We start from the raw sequence: 22,690 nt of genomic DNA on the forward strand, positions 1-22,690 counted from the left end.
CCCAGAATGCACCGCGCGGCGCCGGCTGCTTAAAGGCGCAGTGCACCCGTGTCCGCCGAGGGGAAGGTGAAGGCCCCAAGTGAGGGCTGGCGGCGGTGCACCCCCAAGTGTCTCTGGTCATCTTTGTCACCGTCCCGCTGGGGGTCTGCAGCGGGGTGGGGGTCCCCGGGGGCGCCGGGGTGGGTACGGGGGCTGCTGGTGTCCCGGGCTGCTACCGGGGATGCCGCTCCCGGGCTGGTACCGGGCTGGTATCAGGGGTGCCGGCGCAGGGCGGCGGTAGCGGTTTCGCGGTTGCGCGGCGCCGCTCGGCTCCTACAAGTCCCACCAGCCCCGGGACTACATCTCCCAGGCTGCCGCGCCCCCCGCCCGCACGGCGCGGCCCGGCCCCTCGGCGCGGAGGGCGGTGGCGGGGCCCGGGAGCGCCCGGCGGCGCCGAGCAGCGGCCAGGCAGGTACCGGGCAGGGGGGTTGCCCCAGACACGGGGCTGGGTCGCGGTGCCGGGAGGATGCGCTGGTCCCGGAGGATGCTCCTGGGAGGGATGCTCTGGTCCCGGGGGATGGTCCTGGGGGGGATGCGCTGGTCTTGGGGGGATGTGCTGGTCCTGGGGGGAATGCGCTGGTCCTCGGTACTGGTCCTGGAGCGATTCGCTGGTCCCGGGAGGATGCGTTGGTTCTGGGTGCTGGTCCCGGGAGGGATGCGCTGGTCTTGGCGGGATGCGCTGGTCCTGGGAAGGTATGCACCAGTCCTGAGTGCTGGCCTCGGGACCTTGTGCACTAGCCCGGGATGCTGGTCCTGGGAGGATACGCTGGCCCTGAGAGGATGCTCTGCCCCGGCCCCGGGCGCTGGCCCCAGGAGGATATGTGTTGGCCCGAGGGAGCGTGTGGCCAAGATGCGTTGGATGCAGTCCTGGGGTGCTGTCCCTGGGAGGGTGCACTGGCACCGGTCCGGGCTATGATCCTTGTGTGCTGGTCCCTGGAGGATGCACTGGCCCGGGCACAGAGGTGCTGGCTCCCGGGGGACACACCAGCCAAGCCCTGGGGTGCAGCCCAGGGTGCTGCTGGGGGACAGAGGCTGCTTGCCCCTGGCAGGGGTGCTGGGCTGGGGCTGCTCCCACAGCCTGGGCGAGCTGCCCCTCCCCGAGCCTGTGCCCCGGAGGGGTGCCGGAGGGCCCAGACCGCGGGGAGATGATGGGGGCAGAGCTGGGGTGGCCACGGAGGGCTGGCTGGGGGTGCCCCCAGTGCCGCTGTGCGCATCAGCAGCGTGACACATGGCTGCGTGGCACAGCGCGTCCCTTGCTGTGCTGGTGGCAGCCGGGGTTTCACAAACACAGTGTGAGCATCTCTGGGGACCGGGTAGGAAACTCTGACACCAAGCAGAGAAGCGTCCCTCGCTGGCTCTGTGCAGGGTGTCAGCACGGGCGTTGGCGTGGGGCGCAATCGCTGTCTCACCCGCTGGGGCATGTGCCTGCCCTGGCATTGCGGCATCTTTCCCTGGCCCAGGAACGGCTGCCGGAGCGGGGTTGGTTCTGGAGCCTGGCGATGTGCAGGGTCCCCGCTAAGCTGGGGCATGGGTGCTGCCGGCGCAGCGGGAGGGTGAGGATTTGCTTGAGCTCCAGCTGCAGAGCCAGAGCGCTTACTGCAAAGCTTCCAAACATTCCCCTGGAGTGAGGGCCCCCCATCCGAACAGGAGGATTGTTGAGGGGGAGAACAGCGCTCCAGCAGCAGGCGAGCTCAAACCAGAGGAAGGGCCACAACCCTTGCTGCTGCGAATGAGCAGAAAACATGGCTGGGTGAAACCTATTAACACCAAATCCCCCAAAACTTGCTGCACTTCCCTCCAGGAAAAACGATGGGCTCTGAGCTGGTGGAGGTGATTTTGCCCCCCATTATCCAGGGCCCCCCCCCCAGGCTGAGGACCAGCGTCCCCCCTGTATCTGAAAACAGGGCTGGCTGCATCCCGGCCAGCGTGGTGAGCGGGGATGGGAAGTTGCTTAGCGCTTTGGGCTTGGTTTTCCTTTTCCTTCCCCTTTTATTAGAGCCAGATGTCACATCCGCAGCGGCGAAGCTTGGGCTGCCTTGGCTGCCGGTACCCCTCCTGCCGTGTGCGTGCCCGTCTGTCTGTCTGTCCCCATCTGGCAGCGAGCAGCAGCCCCGCTGCCGGTTGTGCGCGGCAGCTGCCTGTCAAAAGCGTTTCCTTCTCCTCTGAGGAGCTCATGGCGGTTCTCGGGAATGGCAAGACGCGCTCTGCTCGCTCGCCCACGCTTCGCCGGCGCTGGAGGCTGGCAGCGGGAGCAGGCTGGGAGAGCCCCGGCAGCCGCACGCCCAGGGAACCTACTCAGGCTTGAATTTTCATGCCCAAACAAGCTCCAAACTGCTACTTTTCGGCAAAAGGCTCCAGTGACACCAAGGCTGCGATAGCTTCCCCACTGGCTCTTGGCACGCTGGGTACCGCCTGGCTTGGCCCGTTCCAGGGAGCCGGCAGCTTTATAGCTTTCATCTCCTCCAGTTGCATTTAATTCTTGCAAGAGTGCAAGCTGCTAATTGCTCTTCAGTGGTTCGTCTGGCTTTGGTGCTTCTCCGCGAGCCGTGATTGATTGGAGCCCAACAGCCCCGAGGGCTGGTGATGTGGTGGGAGAAGCCGGGAACCTCCTCTCCCTGCCCTGCCCGGCTTTGCTTTGGGCTCTCTTGGCTTTCCAGTGCTCTGTGCCGTCAGCATCTCCCAAAAGCTTTTTTGAAGACTATAAGAAATTTGTGCCCCAGCTCCGTGGCAAAGTTCCCAGAGATACCCCCAAACTTGCCCCTGGATGGATGGTGAATGTATAAAACCGATTAACTTTTATATATGTGCATATGTGCAATATGTATCTTTATTTTCTTACTAGATGAGTACGTCGGTGCTGGGGCTCTAAAACAACCCCCCCAGCAGTCGCTCTCGGGAAACCGGAGCAAGCTGCAGTCACTTTGGTCTGGGTGCCACCGTATGCCCAGCAAGGGACTCTTGATCTGCAACAGTAACTGGCTAATTAGAAAAATGCAAATACTCCCCCTTCTCCCTGAGTGTTCAAACAGAACGTCAGCCAGCGGAGAGAAGTCAGGTTCCCTCGCCAGCGGAGCTGCTCTGATTTTATGTTTAATAGGAGTTCCCGGCAGTAACCAGGCTGTGCTGGGATCGATGGCCTTTGGCTGGGGACACCTTTTGTAACATCCTTGCTATCAAACCTCATAGGTACGATTTTCCTGACAAGTTCAATGGCCTCTCGGCACTGTTCGGTGGCCCCAGCTCGGGGCAGGGTGGCAGCGTGCGCTGTTTGCAGTTCCTTGCTCAGGCTGTGTTCCAGGGGAGTCACCAACCAGCCCTCAAACGCCTCTGGGTTTCCACCACCTCCGGTCCTTGGTGCAGCCGAGCCCCGGACAGGGGGACAGGGAGGTGTGGGGGATCCCACGCTCCTGCTTGCCTTCCCCAGGCAAAGGCCATGGCCAGCGGCGCCTCCTGCCACGGTGTCAGCCCATCCGTGTCAGCCCATCCGGCACTCCTGCACATATTTTCCCAGTGAGGCATCGAGGGTGACCCTAACGGATGCGCTGGTGAAACGGGTCACGGTGGTGGAGGGGGAGCAGCTCCCTCCGGTGCCTGCAGCGGCTGGTGGGGCAGCTCGCTGGGGGACGCGGGGTGCGCAATGACCCTGCCCGCGCCAGGGACCACGCCTGCACCCGCTGTGGCTGCGTCCGCAGGTGGCTGAGGAGGGGGACATCGATTCGGGGATGACTGTGGAGTGCGGCCCTGCAGTGGCGGGTGGGAGGGGGGCACGGGCTGGGCAGACCCCACTAACCCCAGCCTGCAAGATGGAAACGTGGCCAGCAGCAGGCAGTTGGTTCCCTGCAGCGCCCAGTGGCTTTGCACCGGGAGCTGTGGGGAGGACAGGTGAGAGGGGGAGGCAGTGGAGGGTGGTGGGCACTGGGCTCTGCCTCTTCTGCTCTGCTTGGTCTTCAGTGGGATCTGGCTTGGTGGTACCTGATCCAGTGGCTTGGTGATACCTGACCCAGGTGTGCCTGATGTGGTGGTACGTGAGCTGGTGGCTAGGTGGTACCTTATCTGGTGGTATCTGAGCTGCTGCATCAGTGCTAGCTGATGTGGTGGTACCTGACCTGGTGGTACATAACCTACTGGTGTGGCGGTACCTGACCTGGTGGCTTGTGGTACCTGATCTGGTGGTACATGACCTGGTGCTACCCAAGCTGGTAGTTTCCTGGTACCCGGTTCAGTGGTACTCAGCAACTGGGGCAATTGGTGCAAACTGGAGGCTGTGGGGTACCCACCTGGGAGTTCAGGGCAGCAGGACTGAGTCTGCCCCTGGCTCTGGGGGCTGGTGGGGGCAGGAGCGTCCCTGCTGAATCAGACTGAGTAGCAAGTCCCCCTTCCCTCCTCGCCCGTTCTGCCTTGGAGAGGAGGATGCTGCTTCCGGAGGGAAGCCGGGCATAGTGAGGCCACGCAGCGAGTGGGGCTTTGGGCTTATCAACCTGCCCGGAGCGCAGAGGGGGTCCCCTTTTCCCGGCAGCAGCACAGGGAAAGCTGTGGAGCTGGAAGGAGGTGGTGCTGGCAGATGGCCAAGGGGCGTCCCTTCGGGGGGATGGGGGCATCGGCTACATGGCTGGCACACATGGCTCACGGTCCCGAGGAGTCCATGCGTATGAGCTGCGGGGGCAGTCGGCTGCTTCTGCCAGGGTGTGTTTTGTGGGGGGAGAGCTGCGGGATGGGGCTCCGTGGCCAAAGCCCCCCCAGCCAGCATCGCCCCGGCGGCGTGGGCTGGAGCGGGTGCCCACAGGGTCCCCACAGTGCTGCGGTCGAGCCGAGGGGCTTGGGATGCTACTGGACTGGTCCCTGCAAGCCCCATCCGCTGGCAGGGGTAGAAGCATCCCTTTCTGAGCTTTCCCGCTGCTGGGACCTCCCCTGTGCCACTAAATCCCGTAGGAAATGGCCTTGGCAATGGCTGGAGCCCATCCCAGTGCCTCACTGGGGATTTCGCCTCCCGTGCTTTTTCCTGGCCCCATCCCAGCACCAAGGGATCAACCCGAAATAACCCCTCCAGATGCCAGGCACGAGGAAATGCTGAAATTGCTGGGTGAGAGGAGGGTTTAAAGTACGGAAAACCCAATTAACTCGGCTCCATTAGCTGATTGAGCTGGCTGATAAGAGTATGATTAATTAAAAGGATGAAGAATAAGTTACCAGGGTCACTGCTGTCAGGATGTGGCGATGGCTTAACCCATGGAATTGCCTTCTCCTGTTAATACGTGGTGCTCGGCCATCAATCCTTCGTGGCATCACTTAACGACAGAGAGAAACATCCTGTAGCAACACTGGGTTTGGCCCCTGCTCCCTCTCCATCCAGCTTCCAGGGAGCAAAAAAAAACAATCAAGAGGAAAATCTGATCCTTCTGTCTGAGTGGCGCAGGAAAGAACCTTTTTAATGAACCACTCTTTACTCGCTGGATCTCGGCTTGGCTTTGGAAGCCAAGTAATGCAGCAGGATGGAGCGTTGTCCCCGGGAGCTTCCCGCGTGCCGTTCCCTGCGGAGCCATGAGCTAACGCGAGCTGACGGCCGTGGCGCAGGCAAGCGGGCATGCTCTCCGGCTCCAACAGCACCTGGGGGGGTGCAGCCTCGGGCAGCCGCTCAGGCCATGACAAAAAGCAAATCTGAGCAATTTTGGGTCATTTTTGTAGTAATCCCCCTCGCTAAAGCCAGGCCTGAAACCACTGGGCATGGCAAACTGCTGCACAGCGTGCCTTTCTGCCTGGGGCTGAGGGAGGTGGGAGAAAACTCAACTTCCATCCACTCCCTTCCCTGTTGAAATAAAAAACACCCTAAAAGTCTCAGTTTTTGCACCCATGGCAGCAGGAGGGATGCCAGCCTGGCATACAGGAGGTCCCTGTGTGCTTCCTGCTCCTCCACCCACACAAGCTGGGTGCTGGTTTGGGGATCGGTGGTGGCAGAGGTGATGTTTCGTAGGACAGGTGGCACCTGGACACCCAGAGGGGCATTCCTGGGGGAATTTTCACCCTCAGTATTCCCAGGAGGAGCAGCAGCTGGCACAGGCGGCGCTGTCCCTGCTCCCCTTCCCTCTGTCCCAAGAGGGATGGCATCCCAGCTCCTGGTGAACGCGCCTTCCTCCACCCACCTCATCATTTACCAGCAAGGAAATCGGTGCCAGAAACTTCGGGATATCCTAGAATTGAGCAAACAAAGCCAACAAGGCCTAAAAAAGCCAAGCGGGGATGTGCTCAGTGGTGTTACAGCTAATGGGGAAGGCGTCCTCCAGGCCCCGGGGCTGTCGGTCGCATCGCTCCAGCGTTTGTCCTGAAATGAAAGATTATGTGATTGGAAAAATCACTCAGCTGTAAAAGCGGTGGAGAGGTTTGCTGGGACCTTTTAATAGCCTTGCTTCGTTAACTCTTGCAATCAAACAGAAACTCATGTTTGATGAGCGCATGGTCTGCAGGAGGTGGTTAAGCAGACCAGGGGATGGATTTGGGAACCGGAGTGTATTTAATGGTGTCGCTGTGTTGCCAGGCTCGCTCATTACAGAAGAAATCCCCACTTAGTTTAAGAAGAAAGCATCCAAACCTGGTGCGAAGAGCCCTGGCAACGCCCCCGGCCAGCAGGGTTGTGTTTGGGGGAGGTGGGTTGGGTTTGACATTGGGAGCTGGCAGGCAAGGAATGGTTAACGCTGGGATATTGTGGATGCTGGGGTCTGTAAGGACCTGTGCAGATGAAAATAGCTGCCAGCCCCTGCTAGGAAAGTGATGACTCAAATAAGCCACTTTTAAAGACGCTTTAACGCACATGAGCTGGGCTGGAGAATGGTTTTTCCCTGCCTGTGGTTGGGGGCGGCTCTGGGAGACCCCGAGCTGGGGCCATACAAACCGCTCTCCAGCTGCCGATGAGGTCAGGGCGCAGCAGGCAGGATCCGGCTGGGCTGGGGAGCTGGGAATGGGATTTTCCCCCTTTCACTGGGGACAAAAATACCACGAGCCTGCGGTAACGGATTTCCTCTAGCTTTTAAAAAGCCCCACGGGACAGAGAGTGGCAGGGGAAGGGGCATCAGCCCATCCTAATTGGTGTCCCCACCACATCGCAGCTCAAAAGAGCCCACAGTCACCTTTTGCCTCCAAAATCTTCCAGCGCTGTGCATCCGGGAGGGGTGGGTTTTATAGCCTTTTACTGGCTTTATCCCAAATTCCCTGAGATGCAAACCCTCCCTTTAACAACCACCCCTGCTTTTTTCCGCTGGCAGCAACCCAAGAAACTCATAGCAGTCGGTCACAGGCCACGCTTGTGCCGCGTAGGCATAATAAACCCTCCCTGAGTCTGGAAAAAGTCTTGGACAACAATTGTTCCTGGGATGTGCACCCGGTTTCTGGCTCTTCCTTTAAAGCCTGTCACCACTCGGACAAATATTTGTCAGTGGGTTAACGGTTTGGGTGGGAGCCCTCGGTGCCGGCAGTGTGACGGGCTGGGGAGAGGTGTTTTGGTCCAAGCTTAGGTGTCTCCCATTGTGGCAAGGAGCACTTTTGGGCGCTGGGCAATCTCCATCCCTGGCGAGGAAGCCAGCGCCTGCTGGAGGTTGTGTTTTTGCGGGTAAGAGGCATCCCGGTGGCTGCCAGCTCTAATTAGCACTGCCAGTCTCTGCGCTGGCCTAATTAGGGGCCAGGGCTGAGCTGTGGAGGCAAAGCTGCTGCAGAACCCTTGGCCTTGGGGGGTCCTGCCCTGGTATCCCCTTCTCCAAAAAGCCCCAGGGGGGTCACGTCTCCTTCCCCCCAGGATGATGGATCCTGCCCCAGCTCAGCAGCCGGCTTACAAGGGGGTTTTCAGCCTTTTGGGTTTTGGCTGAGGAGGGGGGGCTCAGGGCGCTCGGCTGCTCCTGCCGTCCCTCCCTGGGCGCAGGCACCTCTGCTCCTGCTATTTTTACCCGCGGGGATCGTGAGCAAGTGGGTGACCTTCCCCAAGGGACGGTGCCATGCGGAGGGGGCACAGCTGCCGGCATCGGTGCCCAGGGCGCCCGTCGGGCTGCAAACGGCTGCTTCCCGCCTGCCCTGGTGACGGTGGCAGCCGGCGAAGAGCATTGTGGAGGGGCTGCCTGTGGCTTAATAGAGAAGAAGTATTGAGCCTCCAGAAAGGAGCCGCTTGTTCAGCTCCAGAGGCGAGTTCATGGCTGAGCCTTTGTCTGCCAGAGACAGGGAGGGCACAGCCTGGGAGCTCCCTCAGAGAGAAGCCGGCACGGACGGGCAGTGCCAGCAGCTCGGCTCCCTTCACGCCCCATGCCTGCTTGTCCCCTTGGAGGACTTCTCATCCCTCGCAGTGCCACACCAGGGATGGGCTGGATATCATTTTGTGAGACTTAATAGGAATAAACAAACCCGGTGGTCCCCCAGCACTCTCCTCCTGCTCAGTGCAGCTCTCTTGTGGTCCCTTAATTCACTGTCCCTTCCTTCCCGCTCCAGACCGGTATCGTCATGGCCATGTTCCCGAGCCCGCGGCGGAGGGCAGCGTGCCAGCAGATCAGTTAAAGCCCAGGGACGATGAGGACCATCGCATCCAAGAACCAGTTGGGGCCAGGACCCGGAGGAGCCGTCAAGGCGTGGTGCCGTGGCTGAGGCTGGTGCGCCGAGCTGTGCTGGACGCCCGCGCTGCTGCGCTCGGCGGCAGATGCTCCCTGCCTGGGACACGGAGCCACCGGGGGCCCTCGCCACGGCTGGACCACGCGGATGGAAAGCTGCAGCCCGGCAGGTAGGAGCCTGGCGTGGGAGCTCCTGGGGAAGCTCCGCATCACCCACACCGCAGCGGTGGTGATTTAAAGCTCTCGGTCCTGCAGGGAGCCTTGCTGGCTGGCTGACGCCATCCCGCGCCCTATGCCCGAGCCCTATGCCGGAGCGGGCGCCCTCCCCGGCTCAGCCGCCCGCCGACCATGAAGTGCTCGTTGCGCTTCTGCTTCCTTTCAACCGCCTTCCTGCTCGTCTTCGTCATGTCCCTCCTCTTCACCTACTCCCACCACAGCATCGCCTACCTGGACCCCGGCGGGCTGGGTGGCATCCACCGGGTGAAGCTGGTGCCCGGCTACGCGGGCGTGCAGCGGCTCAGCAAGGCGGGGCTCTATCCCCGGGGCTGCGCCTGCCGACGCTGCCTGGCCGAGGATGCTGGGGCTGCCAACTGGTTTGACGGGCGCTACGATGGCGCTGTCTCCCCGGTGTGGACCAAGGAAAACATGGACCTGCCACCCGACATCCAGAGGTGGTGGATGGTGAGCGAGGGGACGGGTCCCCCAGCTGCCTGCTCTGACGTGGGAGCAGCGTTCTCCTCCATGGGCGAGGAGGAGGCTGCCGGCCGATGCCCCCCACTCTTTCCTTCTGCCCCCACAGATGCTGCAACCCCAGTTCAAGTCCCACAACACCCGCGAGGTCCTGAGCAAGCTCTTCCAGATCGTGCCGGGCGAGGATCCCTACCGCTCCCGTGACCCACACCGCTGCCGACGCTGTGCCGTGGTTGGCAACTCGGGCAACCTGCGCGGCTCTGGCTACGGGCCGGAGATTGATGGGCATGACTTCATCATGCGGTGAGGGCAGGGGACCGCTGCTGGGAGTTGTCCCTGTGCCGTATGTCACAGCCCGGCTCCGGCTGGTTGGTCAGGGAGCCCATCATGGGTCCCACTGGGTGCTGGGCTGGGTGGGAGCAGGTCCTGCCCCGCTGCCCCCCTGCGCTGGCTGGGAGGGACCCTCAGCTCATCGCAGCACCCTGAGCACTGGCAGCCTGGGAAACCGCTCCTCAGCAGCGTCCGGCAGCAAGGGACACCTGTCTCATCGGCCAGGGACGGGGGTGCCACCTTCCCCACTCTTTCTCCCCAGGATGAACCAGGCCCCCACGGTGGGTTTCGAGGGTGACGTGGGCGGTCGGACCACACACCACTTCATGTACCCTGAGAGTGCCAAGAACCTGCCCGCCAATGTCAGCTTCGTGCTGGTGCCCTTCAAAACCCTGGACCTGCTCTGGATCGCCAGTGCCCTCTCTACTGGCCAAATCAGGTTGTAAGTACCCGGCAGGCACCGGCAGCCCCAGGCTGGCCACGCGTCCCGGGAGCGATGGGGATTCGTTGGTTCCTCCCTCCCAGAGCATCCCCCAGCGCTGGTTCCCCTGGCAGGCTGGGCTGGGGGGCATGGGACCACCAGGAGCTCACCTGCCTCTCCTCTTTTTTTTCCCAGCACATATGCGCCTGTGAAGCCTTTTCTGCGGGTGGACAAAGAAAAGGTAAGGGAGGCTCATCCCAACCGCTACTGAGTACCTGTTTGGCCAAAGTCGCCTCCTCTTCCCCCGGGGTCCCTGGCGCATCTTGGTGCTCCTTCCTGGGTTGCCGGTGGCCGGGACTCCGGTTCTAACCCCCAGCCCCTCCTCCCAGGTGCAGATCTACAATCCTGCCTTCTTCAAGTACATCCACGACCGCTGGACGGAGCACCACGGGCGCTACCCCTCCACTGGCATGCTGGTGCTCTTCTTTGCCCTCCACGTCTGCGACGAGGTGGGTGGTGGCTCCTCGGGTCCCAGATAGGTCCCAGATAGTCCCTAGCTGGCACAGAGTGGGTTTCCTGGGATCCTGAACCTTGCAGGGTTAAGGAAGGAGGAGGTGGCTGCTTCGGGTCCAACTGCAGCAATTTCACTTGTGCTGGTGGCCTAACACCACGGTGATGGGCACCTTTGAGCAGTGTGAAGGCTGTGGAGAGGGATGCGTGGTTTTGTCACAGGGGGTTCTTAGCTGAGAGGGGTCTCCGGCCCGGCAGTGGGGTCAGGGCTGACTCCCCCCGCCTCCTTGGCACTGCAGGTGAACGTCTTTGGGTTCGGCGCCGACAGCCGCGGGAACTGGCACCACTACTGGGAGAACAACCGCTACGCCGGGGAGTTCAGGAAGACAGGGGTGCACGACGCTGACTTCGAGGCGCACATCATCGACATGCTGGCCAAAACCAGCAAGATCGAGGTTTACCGGGGGAACTGAGAGCTGCGCCTCCTCTGGCTCCCCTGCGCCGGCCGCATCCCGGCTGCCCACAGGGGCAGAGGGCAAGGGTCTCCCTGGCAGCCTCGGGCGATGAGCACCGCGTGGGCAGCGTGGTGATACTTGGTGCCTCCAGCAGCCAATCAGGTTCAGAGCTAAAGGAGACTTTTTGCTTTTTTTTTTAATTATTATTATTGTTATTATTATTATTATTATTATTATTATTAAGAAACCCAGCGAGGAAGGATTTGTAAACACAATCAGCGACTGACCGTGCAGCGGCGGCCGCCTCGCATCTCTTTACAGTCAAACCAAATGCTGCTCTTTTTAAAACAAGACACATCCCCGCCTGTGACTTTGGGGAGCACGCGAGCACTGGGAGACGGGGTGGCCGAGCAGCCTCACCGGTGGAACCAGCTGCTGCTTTCTTCCTTTGTTTTGATTTTGGTTTTGTATTTTCTTTTACCCACCTGGCGCAGCCGCTGCCATTCCTTCCCCGGGAAAGGCTCCTCGCACACAGGCAGGGCCCGGCGTGGTTGTGAGTACGTGGATCCATCACCGGGAGCCGGCGGGAGGCGGACCATCACCGATGCTTGGCTGCAGGCTGGGGGCTGCTGGCACGGCCGAGCTGGGGGATGGAGAGGAACCCGGGCATCCCTGCTCCTCGTGTCACTGAGGAAGCCTAGGATGGATTTTAGGAGCGAAGAGGCAAAAGGCAGCTAAGAAACCTGTAGTAGCGGCAGCCTGGTCCCCCTGACTGGGCTCTGCGAGTGCTTGCAGGATGCTTGAGGGATGCAGGATGCAGCAGCAGGTTGAGTTTCGCCAGAGGGAAGATTGAGATTTCCCTTCATTTTCAGGCTGGGAAAAAACAGATTAGAGATAGCTTTAGTGGGTGAATGAACCGTGCTTTCGCTTTTGTGTTGCTATAAATAGACAGCTCTGGTGAGAAGCTGAAATCCCAAAGTTTTTGCTCCGTTAGTGAGGGTGGGGCTTGGTTTACACCAGACACTGCCCTCTGGGGCTTTCCCTGGGGCACGGGATGGGGAGATGCAGAAGGAAACAGCCTCACCGGAGGTGTAATTAAAACCACTTTCTTTGGGTCAATCATGTGGGTGGGGTGTTTTTTAGGACATGCTGGAAAGCTCAAGAAAAAGGCAATCATGGGAAAGATGCCCCGGTGGTGGCGGTGGGTGTCCGGCGCAATGGCAGAGCCCCGCGGTGCCAGGGCTGAGGCTGCGGGGCTGGAGCCTGGCTGGCAGAAGCCCTGTCCGCACCACCTGGTTGCAAGTTGTTTGAGGAACAATCACCACAGGGTTATTTTTGGGTGTACTTTTTTTCCCTTTTGTATCTGGCTTTTTTTTTGTAGCAGCCTCTTACCTGTTTTCTCTGCTTCAGTTTGGTTGTTTTCCAGGGTTTCTTCTCTTTTTTTTTTCTGAGATTTCTCTCCCCAAGTGTGAAACACGAGGGTTTGGGTCACCTGGAACAGGCACCGAGCATCCCCTATGCCGGAGAAATGCATCTTTTCTGTCCACAGGGCTTTAAACCCCCAAGTTTCGTGGCGGGTTTTGGTAGAAGCGGTGCTGCCCCGGTGTGCAGCCCACCCTCGACCTGCAGCCGCCACGGCCAGCCCCAAACTCCGCTCTGAACCTGGGACGCGGAGGCAGGTTGCGGCAAGCCCTGCTCCCCACCTTCCTGGGTTGGTTCATTTTAGGGGAGCTAAAATTACAAACCACAACACCACGAGCAACAATGAGTGCCTTGACCATCTCCTGTCGGCTCTGCTGGGCTGTGCCCGCGCCTGGGCTGGCGGTAGGGGCTTGGCTAATCTATCTGACAGTCGTAGCTGCTTCCCTCCTTGTGCCGGGCTGGATCTTAGCTGGGGAGTGCTGCTGGGGGAGACGGGGAGGCAGCCAGGCCACCGCAGGGGCGCAGGGGAGGCCAAACCCAGTGTGACGAGGCTGGACCAGCTCCTATCCCCAGGCCAGACAATCATGGGGCAAGTGGAGATGCCGGGTACCCGATCTGGGTACCAACCCCCCTGGCAGCACGGTGCCGGCACTCGGCAAAGGGTGTGCTTGTGCTGCCTGACTGCCCTGACAGTATTTTTTTTTTTGCTAACTTTGTTCCCCCACCCCTATTTCTTTTTTTTTAAATTGTTACTATTATTATTATTATTTTTTTATTTAAGCTGTCCCGCTAGGACTCACGACCACTTCTGTTTCTCTGGCAGAGCCGGCCTCGCACACGAGGCGCGTGCTGCACGCCCGGCGGGCGCGGCGAGCACCACTGTACTGTACATAGAGGAGATGTGGGCAGGGGCTACGGGCAGGGCGCAGGGGGTGGCTTCATCACGCGGTGCCTGATCCAGCACCCATCGCCTCCCGCCCCACCAGGAGAGCCCCGTGCTCCGACCCAGGGTGGGGAGCGGGCGGCTCTGCCCTGTAGCCTCTGTGTACGTGGGCACTTCTGCACACAACTGTCTTAAAACAATTTTGTTTTTTAAAAGTCAATAAAAACCATGCATCGGAACCGCTCTGTGGTTGACTTCCAGTAGTCCTGCCTGCAGCCGAGCCCGAGCGTCGGTGGGGTGAGGAGGGAAGGGGAGCGGGAGCGTTGGTGCAGCCAGGAGGATGCGCTCCTGTGGTCTCTGTTAGGGCTGAAGCTCGCTCTGCCCTCTGGAGCCGATCCTGGCCCCGTGCTGGTCTGGGTGCCCAGTGGCACAGCCCCAGCCCCATCCCTCTGGCAGCACCCACGGCAAGGTGACAGTACTGTCCACCCAGACCTGCCCCCATGTTCCACACAGCCCTCCGGAGCAGCCCCGGGGCCTCGAGAGGCTCCGCTTGCACAGCCCTGAGCCCCCACACGGCACAGGGGAGGACACGGACAAACTCTTGGAGGACCTAATTTTGCCAGCAGGTGCAGGCGGGGGAAGTGAGTTCCCCCGGGGTCAGGGCTGGCTCCTGCTCCCACCTCCCAGCGCCAAAGGCCCTGCAACAGCCCCAGCGTCCTTGCAGGATCCATCCAGCTGACCAGAGCGTTGGGATCCTGGAAGCCGCAAGGCTCCAGTGTAACAAATCGCTGAATTCGGGAGTAGTTAAAACGCCTCTTTATTAATATACAAACTAGCAACATTTAAGCCAACCAAAATCTGAAATGAAATAAAGCACGGTATAAATACAGCATATGTAACACCACGACCTCAGTGGAGAGCAGCAAATTGACCCCGACTTGTGCGCTTAGGAGCGACCGCCCGCATCCTCCTGCGCAGGGTCCTGGAGCAGCTTTGTCTCTCCCAAACCCCTCTGAATCCAAACCCAGCAGAGGCGAGACCACCGCTCTTCTCAAAGCAGACCACCCAGCACAGGGTCTTATGCTTTAGCATTTCTGCGACCCCAGACCTCCAAGGGCTTAAAAACCATCCCCGATCTGTCGGCGCCTGCTTGTCACGACCCTGTGAGGGGAGCGGGAGACGGCTGCAGCGGGGGGGGGATCCCCACCGCCAGAGCTGCTCCTTGCTCTGTCCCACCTCCGCTACATCCATTGCACAACATTCACGAGCGTAAGGCACTAGAAAAATGTTTTCACAGGTTCAGACTTCAGTTGTTCTTAAAATTTCAACAGTAGCACGTTTCAGAAATCCTCCCAGCCCTTCAAAATCTGGTCCTGGGAGATTGATAAAAGCATGAAGGGACTTTGGACAAGTGAACTGGTGCACCTGATAAGCAGAAGCAATGGTGGAGAAGGGATGCACTTCACAAGAAAGCAGGCTCTGCTCAGGAGACCTGCACCGGGAACCTGTCCAAGAAGCGGGGAGCCCTTCTCCCACAGCACTCGCGTCTCCTGTAAAGCCAGCGACGGCAGGAGCTGCCACAGGCACACAGGCAGGAGCAGAGCAGCGAGACAGAAACGAAGCACAGTGCCTCAAGGGCTGCAGCAAGGAGTTGATCCAGACCAAAGAGGGTTTTCCCCAACTCTTCCCAAAGATGCAGCAAGCATCACCACCACCCAGCTGCCTGGCAGGCGGTTTGGAAACCACGGCACTCGCAGCGCAGGAGTATGCTTCCCCTGACTTCTCCGGCAGAAAGACAGATGGAGCAGGGATGTGCCCCCTGCAAGCCTGACCGCGAGGTGCACCAGAACCCACCAGCAGCTTCAGGGACATTCATCTGCCTCCAGCTATGCTGGAAGAAAGGCATAAGTGAAACCTGTGCCACTACGGGATAAGCAGGGAAGATGATTTATAGTATGGAAGACGTCTCAGCAGTGCCACAGTGAAAGGTGACAGCGCAGGACTTTCCTCCGTACACACAAAACTGGCTGTGCCCTAGTTGGGATGGTTGACAACTCCCAAGTACCTGCTCTGCTCGCAGCAGGTCTCAGGCATCCGTGCAGGAAGATCAGCCGTTACCAACACTGACAGAACAATAAACATTGACATGGACACCTTTTGCTGGTGCCTCTTTCATTACGATTGACCACTCCTCTTCGCAGAGATATCTTATTCCAAACAGGCGATATCTCTGAACAAAGAAAATCAGCGCAACGCGTCGTACCTGCAAAGCAACATTTTGCACTGTAACTCAGAAGCCAGCCTGACATCAGGAACCCAGCAGAGCTTTGAGACAAATAGGAGCTGAGAAGCATTAGAGCCACCTCAGCAAACATTACGGGCAGCAGAAGATGCTCTCTGCTCTCTCCCGCTTCCCTCGACTCCTGCCTGGAGACGTCAGCTGGTACAGCAGGGAAACGCTCAAGCAGAGAGTTTTGTTTCCTTTAATGCAACGGGACACTTTGAACATTCTACGCTAAACCAGGCTTCTTGCTTTAAAGAAAGAAGAAAACCCTTTCTAGCATGAGTCATAGAGTGACTAAATCCATTTCTCGGTGTCAGCGCCGACAGCTGGGCAGGCATGGGGGCTCCCAGCTCATGTAGTCAAGTTCAGTACGAATTCCAGCCACAGAGCAGCATCTTGCTACAACAGCTGCTTCTGTCATCCCCAGCCCTTGCTCAGGAGTATCTGCCAGCATTTATATCTGCTCTGTACACACCACACACCGCTCTCCAGGAAGGAAATCAAATGGCACAATCAGTGCCCAAACACCTCATCTAAAACTTTAAGGCATTTACAAATACTTAAAGGTTTTCTCACTCCTTCAAACGCAAAGGCCGCTCTTGCTGAGGGCTATAAGCTACAATCATAACACTGAAGGAAAGTTTAAAGTACAAAGAAAATTTACCCATGCTTTTTAGAGACAGCATGAAGTCATCAGATTACACTAACCCCCTCCTTCCCCAAGTCCCGTTCCCTGGCTGAATTGTTGTGTTTTTTTTAAATAAAAATCCAATCAGTTAAGGAAAAGTTAGCTGAAAGCAGAAAAGCATCTCAAAATGGGCAGTAATTAACCTGACCAAGTGCTGCCATAAAGTCATATAGGAAGACAAGTCTGAAGGTTATGACTGATCTGCTGGACATTATCAGCAGCCAAATGTTCTGTTTTGAATGAGAACGACTTCTGCCCTTGCAAGGAACTCCCCTTGCCCCCCTAACATGGAAAATAACCTTATTTTTTATAGATTTCTTGCCAAAATGTCATCATTTTTTGGTTAAAGAGTGCTGCAAGGACAAGGTTAGCGATGCCAGGGCTGTACCTTTACAGTTGGACGCCTCTTGCAAGAGTGCACCAGAGAGAGAGAAGTGTTCTGAGCAATAGAGCGCACACAGTCCTCACCCCTGGCCCCGCAACACCGTTTCCTTCATCGCAAGGGGAAATAAAAGGGGGAAATGTCTGCTGTTGGACACTTCCTCCATAATGCTGTCCTGATCCTGCCCAGAGCCATGGCTATTGCTCAGCACTCATCCAGCACTGAGGCTGCAAAGGAAGAAGCTCCTGGAGCTGGGAATCAGGGCTGACCACCGCTCCAAGGCTGAGCTTAAGTGGTTGAGTAATGAATGGGAAAAGGATCAAACTGCTCTCACATCTCTCCTTCCACCTCAGCTCAGCCCCTCTGCCATCGCTTTGCCTGTTTTTCTTCTGCCATGCCTCGCTCTGATGGGCAAAAGGAAGCTCGTGCTCAGCTGCCTGAGGAAGGAGATTAGAGACGTGTTAAGGAGAGGGGGAAGAACCTCGCACAGCGAGAGGGAGGCTTAAATGATGGAATATCCAGTGGCCACAAACCCACCTGGGAGTTTGGATGTTGGTATCTGCATGATCTAAAAGTCTAAGAGCTGACATCAATGCAGAGAGACAGATTTAGAGCCATCCTGGGTCAGACAATGAAGCATCAGGTAGAATGACGAGAAGAACCTTGTGCATGAGAGGTCCTACGGCAGCACAGGCTGGAGTTCGGAGGTGCTGCAGGAACGGCATCATGATCAGCAGCAGCTCGAATGCAATGGCAGAAAGGAGGGATCCAAGAAGCTGGAGATGCAGTGGGAGTTCTGCACAGCCTCCCCTCTGTGCAATAAAACGGCAACAAGAAACTGTCCAACAAGGCACATCAAATCTGGACACTGGAGTCAGCACGAGAAAAAAAGAAGGAACTAAGTCTGGCAAAGACAGATATGAAAATCACTATCACACACCCTTCTGAAACATCATTCCTAAATGGACTGCTTTAATTTTATCCTCAGATTGTTAAATAGAGCAATAAACTCCCACTTCTCTAATACCATTTTTACTCAAGCCTTTCAGTGCTCACTCAAGGAATAACAAAACATGAGAACTTAGGGAAGGATGCAACAAGCGTGAGACAACTCAATACCTCTGGAAAAATCATTTAACGGAAGAAGCTGCCCAGTGAGTGCTTCCTCTGACACAAGGTCCCCTCGCTGGCAGGCAAGCCCTTCCCAGCATAGAGAAATGCTGTACATTTAGATGGATTCGCCACAGCCACACCAGTAAAACCACCCAGATATTGACTTCTTGGGTAAGAAAAAACAAGTCTACAAGTGCCAAGCGCACACCACCCGTTGTGGCCCTATCTCCCCACGGGTCACACATCCCTTACCATTTGTCACTGTTTACCCTAAACCGGCTTGTGCTCAACCTATAATACTTCAGCCCAAAAGACAAAACTTTTTCTCATGTTGAACTCCAGTTGGCTTCCCTTGCTTCCCGTGTGGGACTGTTCCTGTTCTGAGCAGCAAGACACCGACAACCAGTAACAACCCAGCGACTGGTACAGACAAGACTGCACAGGGCAGACGTGCTGCTGCTGCTTCAGCACAGAATGAGGCCATTACCTCTTTCACTGCAGAGAAGAAGGATGCTATTTTAGTGTTTCCCACTCAAGGTTCATAGTCTTACCACACCGAATGAGAACAAACAGCCTTTCTCAGCAGAAAGCACTTTCAGGCGGGTTTAAGGATGAGAATCATGGTGTATAATTTTACAGTCAACGTTATTTACCATCTTAGATACTAAGACTGTGTCATAGCAGCTTCCAAGATCCGATTTCCAATTTGGCGTTTACTAAAGGTGGTAAGCGATTTTGTTGTTCTTTTTTTAGGCCGTCTTCATTTAGCCATGAGATAAAGAGATCAGAGTCTTACATCACCGTTTAATACCTCGGGGAGAAAACATTCCACTAGAAGGACCATCCTTGGTCTTAGTATCTAGCATTACTTTAACACATACTATCCAATCGTCCCCGTAGCGGGTATTCAAGACTGCTGAAGGCAAACTATTCTTTAACATTATAAGGTTAAAAATAGCTCCCAGAAATTAAACTGACTAAGCTCGAGTAGCAGCCGAAGACTACAGGTTCTGACATAAAACAAGAATCCGAATTCATAGCAGAGAAAGTCAGAGTAGGCGTTTATGAGCTGTGAGACTGACAATTACCAAATCACCTATCTCGAAGTCTCAAACAGCAAACACAGCATTACACAAAGTGCTGCCGTATCTATCAGCGTGATGGAAAACTATTTTCACTCTCTATTTTTAGTATTGAAGAGTTAATAGATTGAGACATACAATAAACTTAAGCAGACATAATGACAAAAGTAGCTCATAAACCACAATTTTATTGTCAGAGCTCCTGGGGAAGACACACCCATATCAAAAGTTGTCTGAAGAACTAACAGCACCTATAAATTGGGGAAAAGCAAAAACAATCACAAGGAGGAATATAATCTGTCTGCAACTTAGATGATACTTCAGGAACGAGTGGTTGGGAGAGGACAGCACACTGCTAACTTTCCAGTTTGGTCTTAACTAGTTCTAACTGCACAGGGAACACACTGAGTGGTTCGAGCCAAGAACTCTCTTCAGGAGTCGCATTAAGTGCTTTAGCTCGCCTCCGCTGTATACTTTGTTTTCTCCTGAAGAAGTATCGTGCCTCACCAGCACCAATGAATGGTCAATAACCTCTAATCAGAAGGGCTGCTCTAAGACACATCCTAAGTATCAAGTATAAAACTTTTTCTTTGGTTTAACGCCCATTTCCCTGCATAAGGAAGGCACAGCAACATCCCGTAAAACCAATAGAATGGTCAAGGTCCTCCATAAGTTTGAAATCCTAGAAGAGGTCACAACTAGGAAGGAACTCACCATTCACAACGGAGACCACATTTGAAGAAAAGACATCTATGTTCAACCTCCTACACCGCATGCTCAAGTCTTTAATTCTCTCACACCCTTTCCCCACTCACCACTCCTTCCTTGGTTTCACAGCTTCTGTATCACCCCGGATAGAGATGTTTGCTCTGACAACCTGTTTTATGGTGTAAAGGTTTTAGACTTTCACCTTTGCTAGCTTAGGGCCATCTGACTACTCCTGCATGTGGAGAACAACTGGATCGTGAACTGCCAGAGCACAGACTTGATGGAAGGCATGGTCTCAAGCGACTAAAAGGGCAGACATGAAACTTAAAACATGAATCAGGGAAGGTTTTGAGCTCATACTGACACTACTGATGCTTACCATTTAACTGGAAAAGAAAGTGCCCAAAAGGTTCCAGACCATGAAGAAACCGTCCACCCTGACTGACAGGGCAGACACGAGGACAAGGTTGCGTTTGAGCTCCAGACAGAAAGATGGTGAAGCAGAAAGACCATGATGAGCATGCAAGTGGCAGAGGCAGGGAAAACGTTTAACAGATGTTTCTCAAGTAAATAAAGAGAATCTTTGGTTTTCACTGTGCTCACAATGGGAAGAAGAAAAAGAAGACGTAACTGTGTACAAACAGTTCAGCATCCCTCCACTTCTTTACTATTTCCTATCAGCATTTGAATCGGCGTGTTTTGACACTTGAAGAAGGGGTCAACCCAAGCTGTTCTGTCTGAAGCATCTGTATGAGAAGCACGATGGCAAAGACCTTTACTGAAAGAAAGCAGATTGTCATTCCACTACCACAGTCCCTACGCTCCCTATTCAATCCCTTCAGCAGAGATAATAACCAGGACAGAGAAGACAGAAGTGCAAAACATTTGAGGAGAAAAACAGAACACAACTTCTCAAGTCAAGCAGGAGCTGCTGAGATGCCTCCTCACCATCAGAAGAAAGCCCAGTGTTTCTCACAACACTGCCAGCACCACAGGTTAGAAAAACACTGGGTCTTTTCCTCCAATTTCAAAATAACCACAGGCAGCTACAAACGCAAGATGTTGTCCCCTCCTGCGGCTCAGGTTCCCCAAACCATCACAAATTTTACACGAAGCTTGTGTTCACTGCATGAACCTTGCCAGATGAGCTCAACTGGGTCACATAAACAAAGGAAAGTAAAAGAACATCCCCGAAGAGACTGTACACTGTGCAGCTGAAACAGAAGCAGCATTTCAATACTGCTCTTAACATTAAACACTAACGTCTGTCGTTGTTAGAAATCAGTATTTTTGCTAAGAACCGCTCCCATCTCATTCCTTTAGAGATGTGAAACACCCATGTTGATCTTCAATTCTATTTACAGAAGACCATCTGGTCTCAGTGACCCCACACAAAAAATCCAGTCCCAACGACAAACTTGCTAGTGCTACTGCAATCCCAACGATCTGGTGACGAAACCTACTTGTCTCCCTCCTAGGGAAAAAAAATGGTGGGCAAAGGGGGACAGTGACAGGCCAGACAATGCCAGAACCCATCTCCTGGGTGCTGCTCACGCAACGCTGTCTCGTGCCAGTGAGGTAGCTGATCGTTCTATTGCTGTGTGCACCAACCCCTCCGCAACGGGATACACAGAGAGCAGGGTGAAGTTGCAGCGTTCATTCCAACTACAGGCAGCAAAATACCTGCTGTCCCACACCTGGAGACCAGAGAGGAAGTGTGTAGTCCTCAGGAGTTCACCCAAACCCACCACCACAAGGCTAGGGAGCTTTGGTGGGGTTCGCTCCTATCCAGGGTTCCCATGGTTTTCTGGATGCACGCTCAGCACTGTGCTTTGTCTGCTGGGGCATGGGGGAGCCTGGCAAGCAAAGGGTTCAAGGAGGGAGACAGAGAGGAGCGGGAAAGCTTGAAAATCGAAGTTTTCAAATATACAAAATGTAACACACTGGAAAAAGTTTAAAAGTTGCAAGACATGAAAGAAAGAAATATATGAGGTGAGGAAAGAGGACTGGAAGATGGTGGCAGAAGACTCCAGCTCGCGAAAAGGAGCAGGTCAGATGTAGTCAGCACTACTCCCTCTGGTAGCCACTCAGTTCCACCTCATCCTTGCGGCGACGCTGCGTGAAGAGGGAGCTGAAGGGGTAGAGCTTGGCTTTGGCCTGGAAGCGCTGCCCAGCAATGTCGATCTCGTACTCGCCTTGGTTGATGAAGTCAGTTGTCACCACCAGCTCTTCTCCTGTCTTCTCATCAAAGTGATGCACGAAGCCAAGGCAGACGTGGCGCTCCAGAGTGTAGCTGTAGGCACTGCTGGTGGTCTTGCCCACGTAGCGGCCGTTGCGGAAAATAGGCTCGCCCCACCAGGGCCAGAGGTCCATATCTGTGTCATGGTCCTCAAGAATGAACATGGTGAAGCGCTTGTACACGCCATTCTGCTTCTGTTCCAACAGTGCTTCCTGGCCAACAAACTCCATTCCCTGTGAAGAAATGGAAGCATCAGCTGACGAGAAGGAGCATGAACTGTAGCAGCTGCTGAGTTTTAGCAGACAAGCTTACTGACACAAGGTGAACCTGCACTTCAAACTCACGCTCAATCAAGACAGGCTGCTTCTAGACGCAAGAAGCTCAGCTCAGACAGAAGCTTTCCTGCCAAATTTATTGTTCCAGATATTAATACACACACAAATATTTGCGAAGTGGGCCTTCAAAAATTCATCCTATTTTTCATTGTAGTGAAAACCATGCTGATATTCTAGGTTTTGCCATATTTCCGGTTCCAGAGGTTCACTGTGTTTTATAAACCAGTGGAAAACTGTAACAACTTATGAAATTTGTATCCCTAATCACTACATTCCTTTCTTCAGTTATTTGATATAAGCATTTGTTTTGGCTTGTGCAAAGATGCAAGAAAGAAGATAACAAGGAAGTGACCTGCCACCACAACACGTGGGATACGCTCTCCACTGTTCTGTTTTAGTGAAAACAGAGAACTCCATTTTGGTAAAAATAGAGAACACCTGTTCTTGGCACCTATCCTCATATTTAACTTCATTAAATGCCACATGGCGCACAGTCTGGCTTTTGCTTCATCAGATTTGGAAAAGAGCTGGGA

At 55.5% G+C, this 22,690-nt stretch overlaps 2 protein-coding genes across 5 annotated transcripts in view; one reads left to right on the forward strand and one right to left on the reverse strand.

Annotated features, from left to right (window-relative positions):
- The first annotated feature begins 312 nt into the window (after window positions 1-312).
- On the forward strand, window positions 313-11,291 carry ST3GAL2 (ST3 beta-galactoside alpha-2,3-sialyltransferase 2). Its single transcript, XM_054078522.1, has 8 exons — window positions 313-451; window positions 8,500-8,785; window positions 8,871-9,296; window positions 9,415-9,608; window positions 9,898-10,077; window positions 10,252-10,297; window positions 10,446-10,565; window positions 10,866-11,291. The coding sequence occupies exons 3-8, from the start codon at window positions 8,964-8,966 to the stop codon at window positions 11,037-11,039; spliced, it is 1,047 nt and encodes a 348-aa protein (XP_053934497.1). The 5' UTR covers window positions 313-451; window positions 8,500-8,785; window positions 8,871-8,963; the 3' UTR covers window positions 11,040-11,291.
- A 144-nt stretch (window positions 11,292-11,435) lies between these two features.
- The window catches only part of PDPR (pyruvate dehydrogenase phosphatase regulatory subunit), a 33,517-nt gene continuing 22,262 nt past the window's right edge, over window positions 11,436-22,690 (reverse strand). For all 4 annotated transcript variants that reach the window (XM_054078516.1, XM_054078517.1, XM_054078515.1 and 1 more), the window contains one exon: window positions 11,436-22,055. In XM_054078516.1, coding sequence (XP_053934491.1) covers window positions 21,651-22,055 — 405 coding nt within the window. In that variant the 3' untranslated portion in view covers window positions 11,436-21,650. The remainder of the gene's footprint in view (window positions 22,056-22,690) is intronic.

The sequence above is a fragment of the Cuculus canorus genome, chromosome 13, assembly GCF_017976375.1.
Source record: "Cuculus canorus isolate bCucCan1 chromosome 13, bCucCan1.pri, whole genome shotgun sequence".
Classification (NCBI taxonomy): domain Eukaryota; kingdom Metazoa; phylum Chordata; class Aves; order Cuculiformes; family Cuculidae; genus Cuculus; species Cuculus canorus.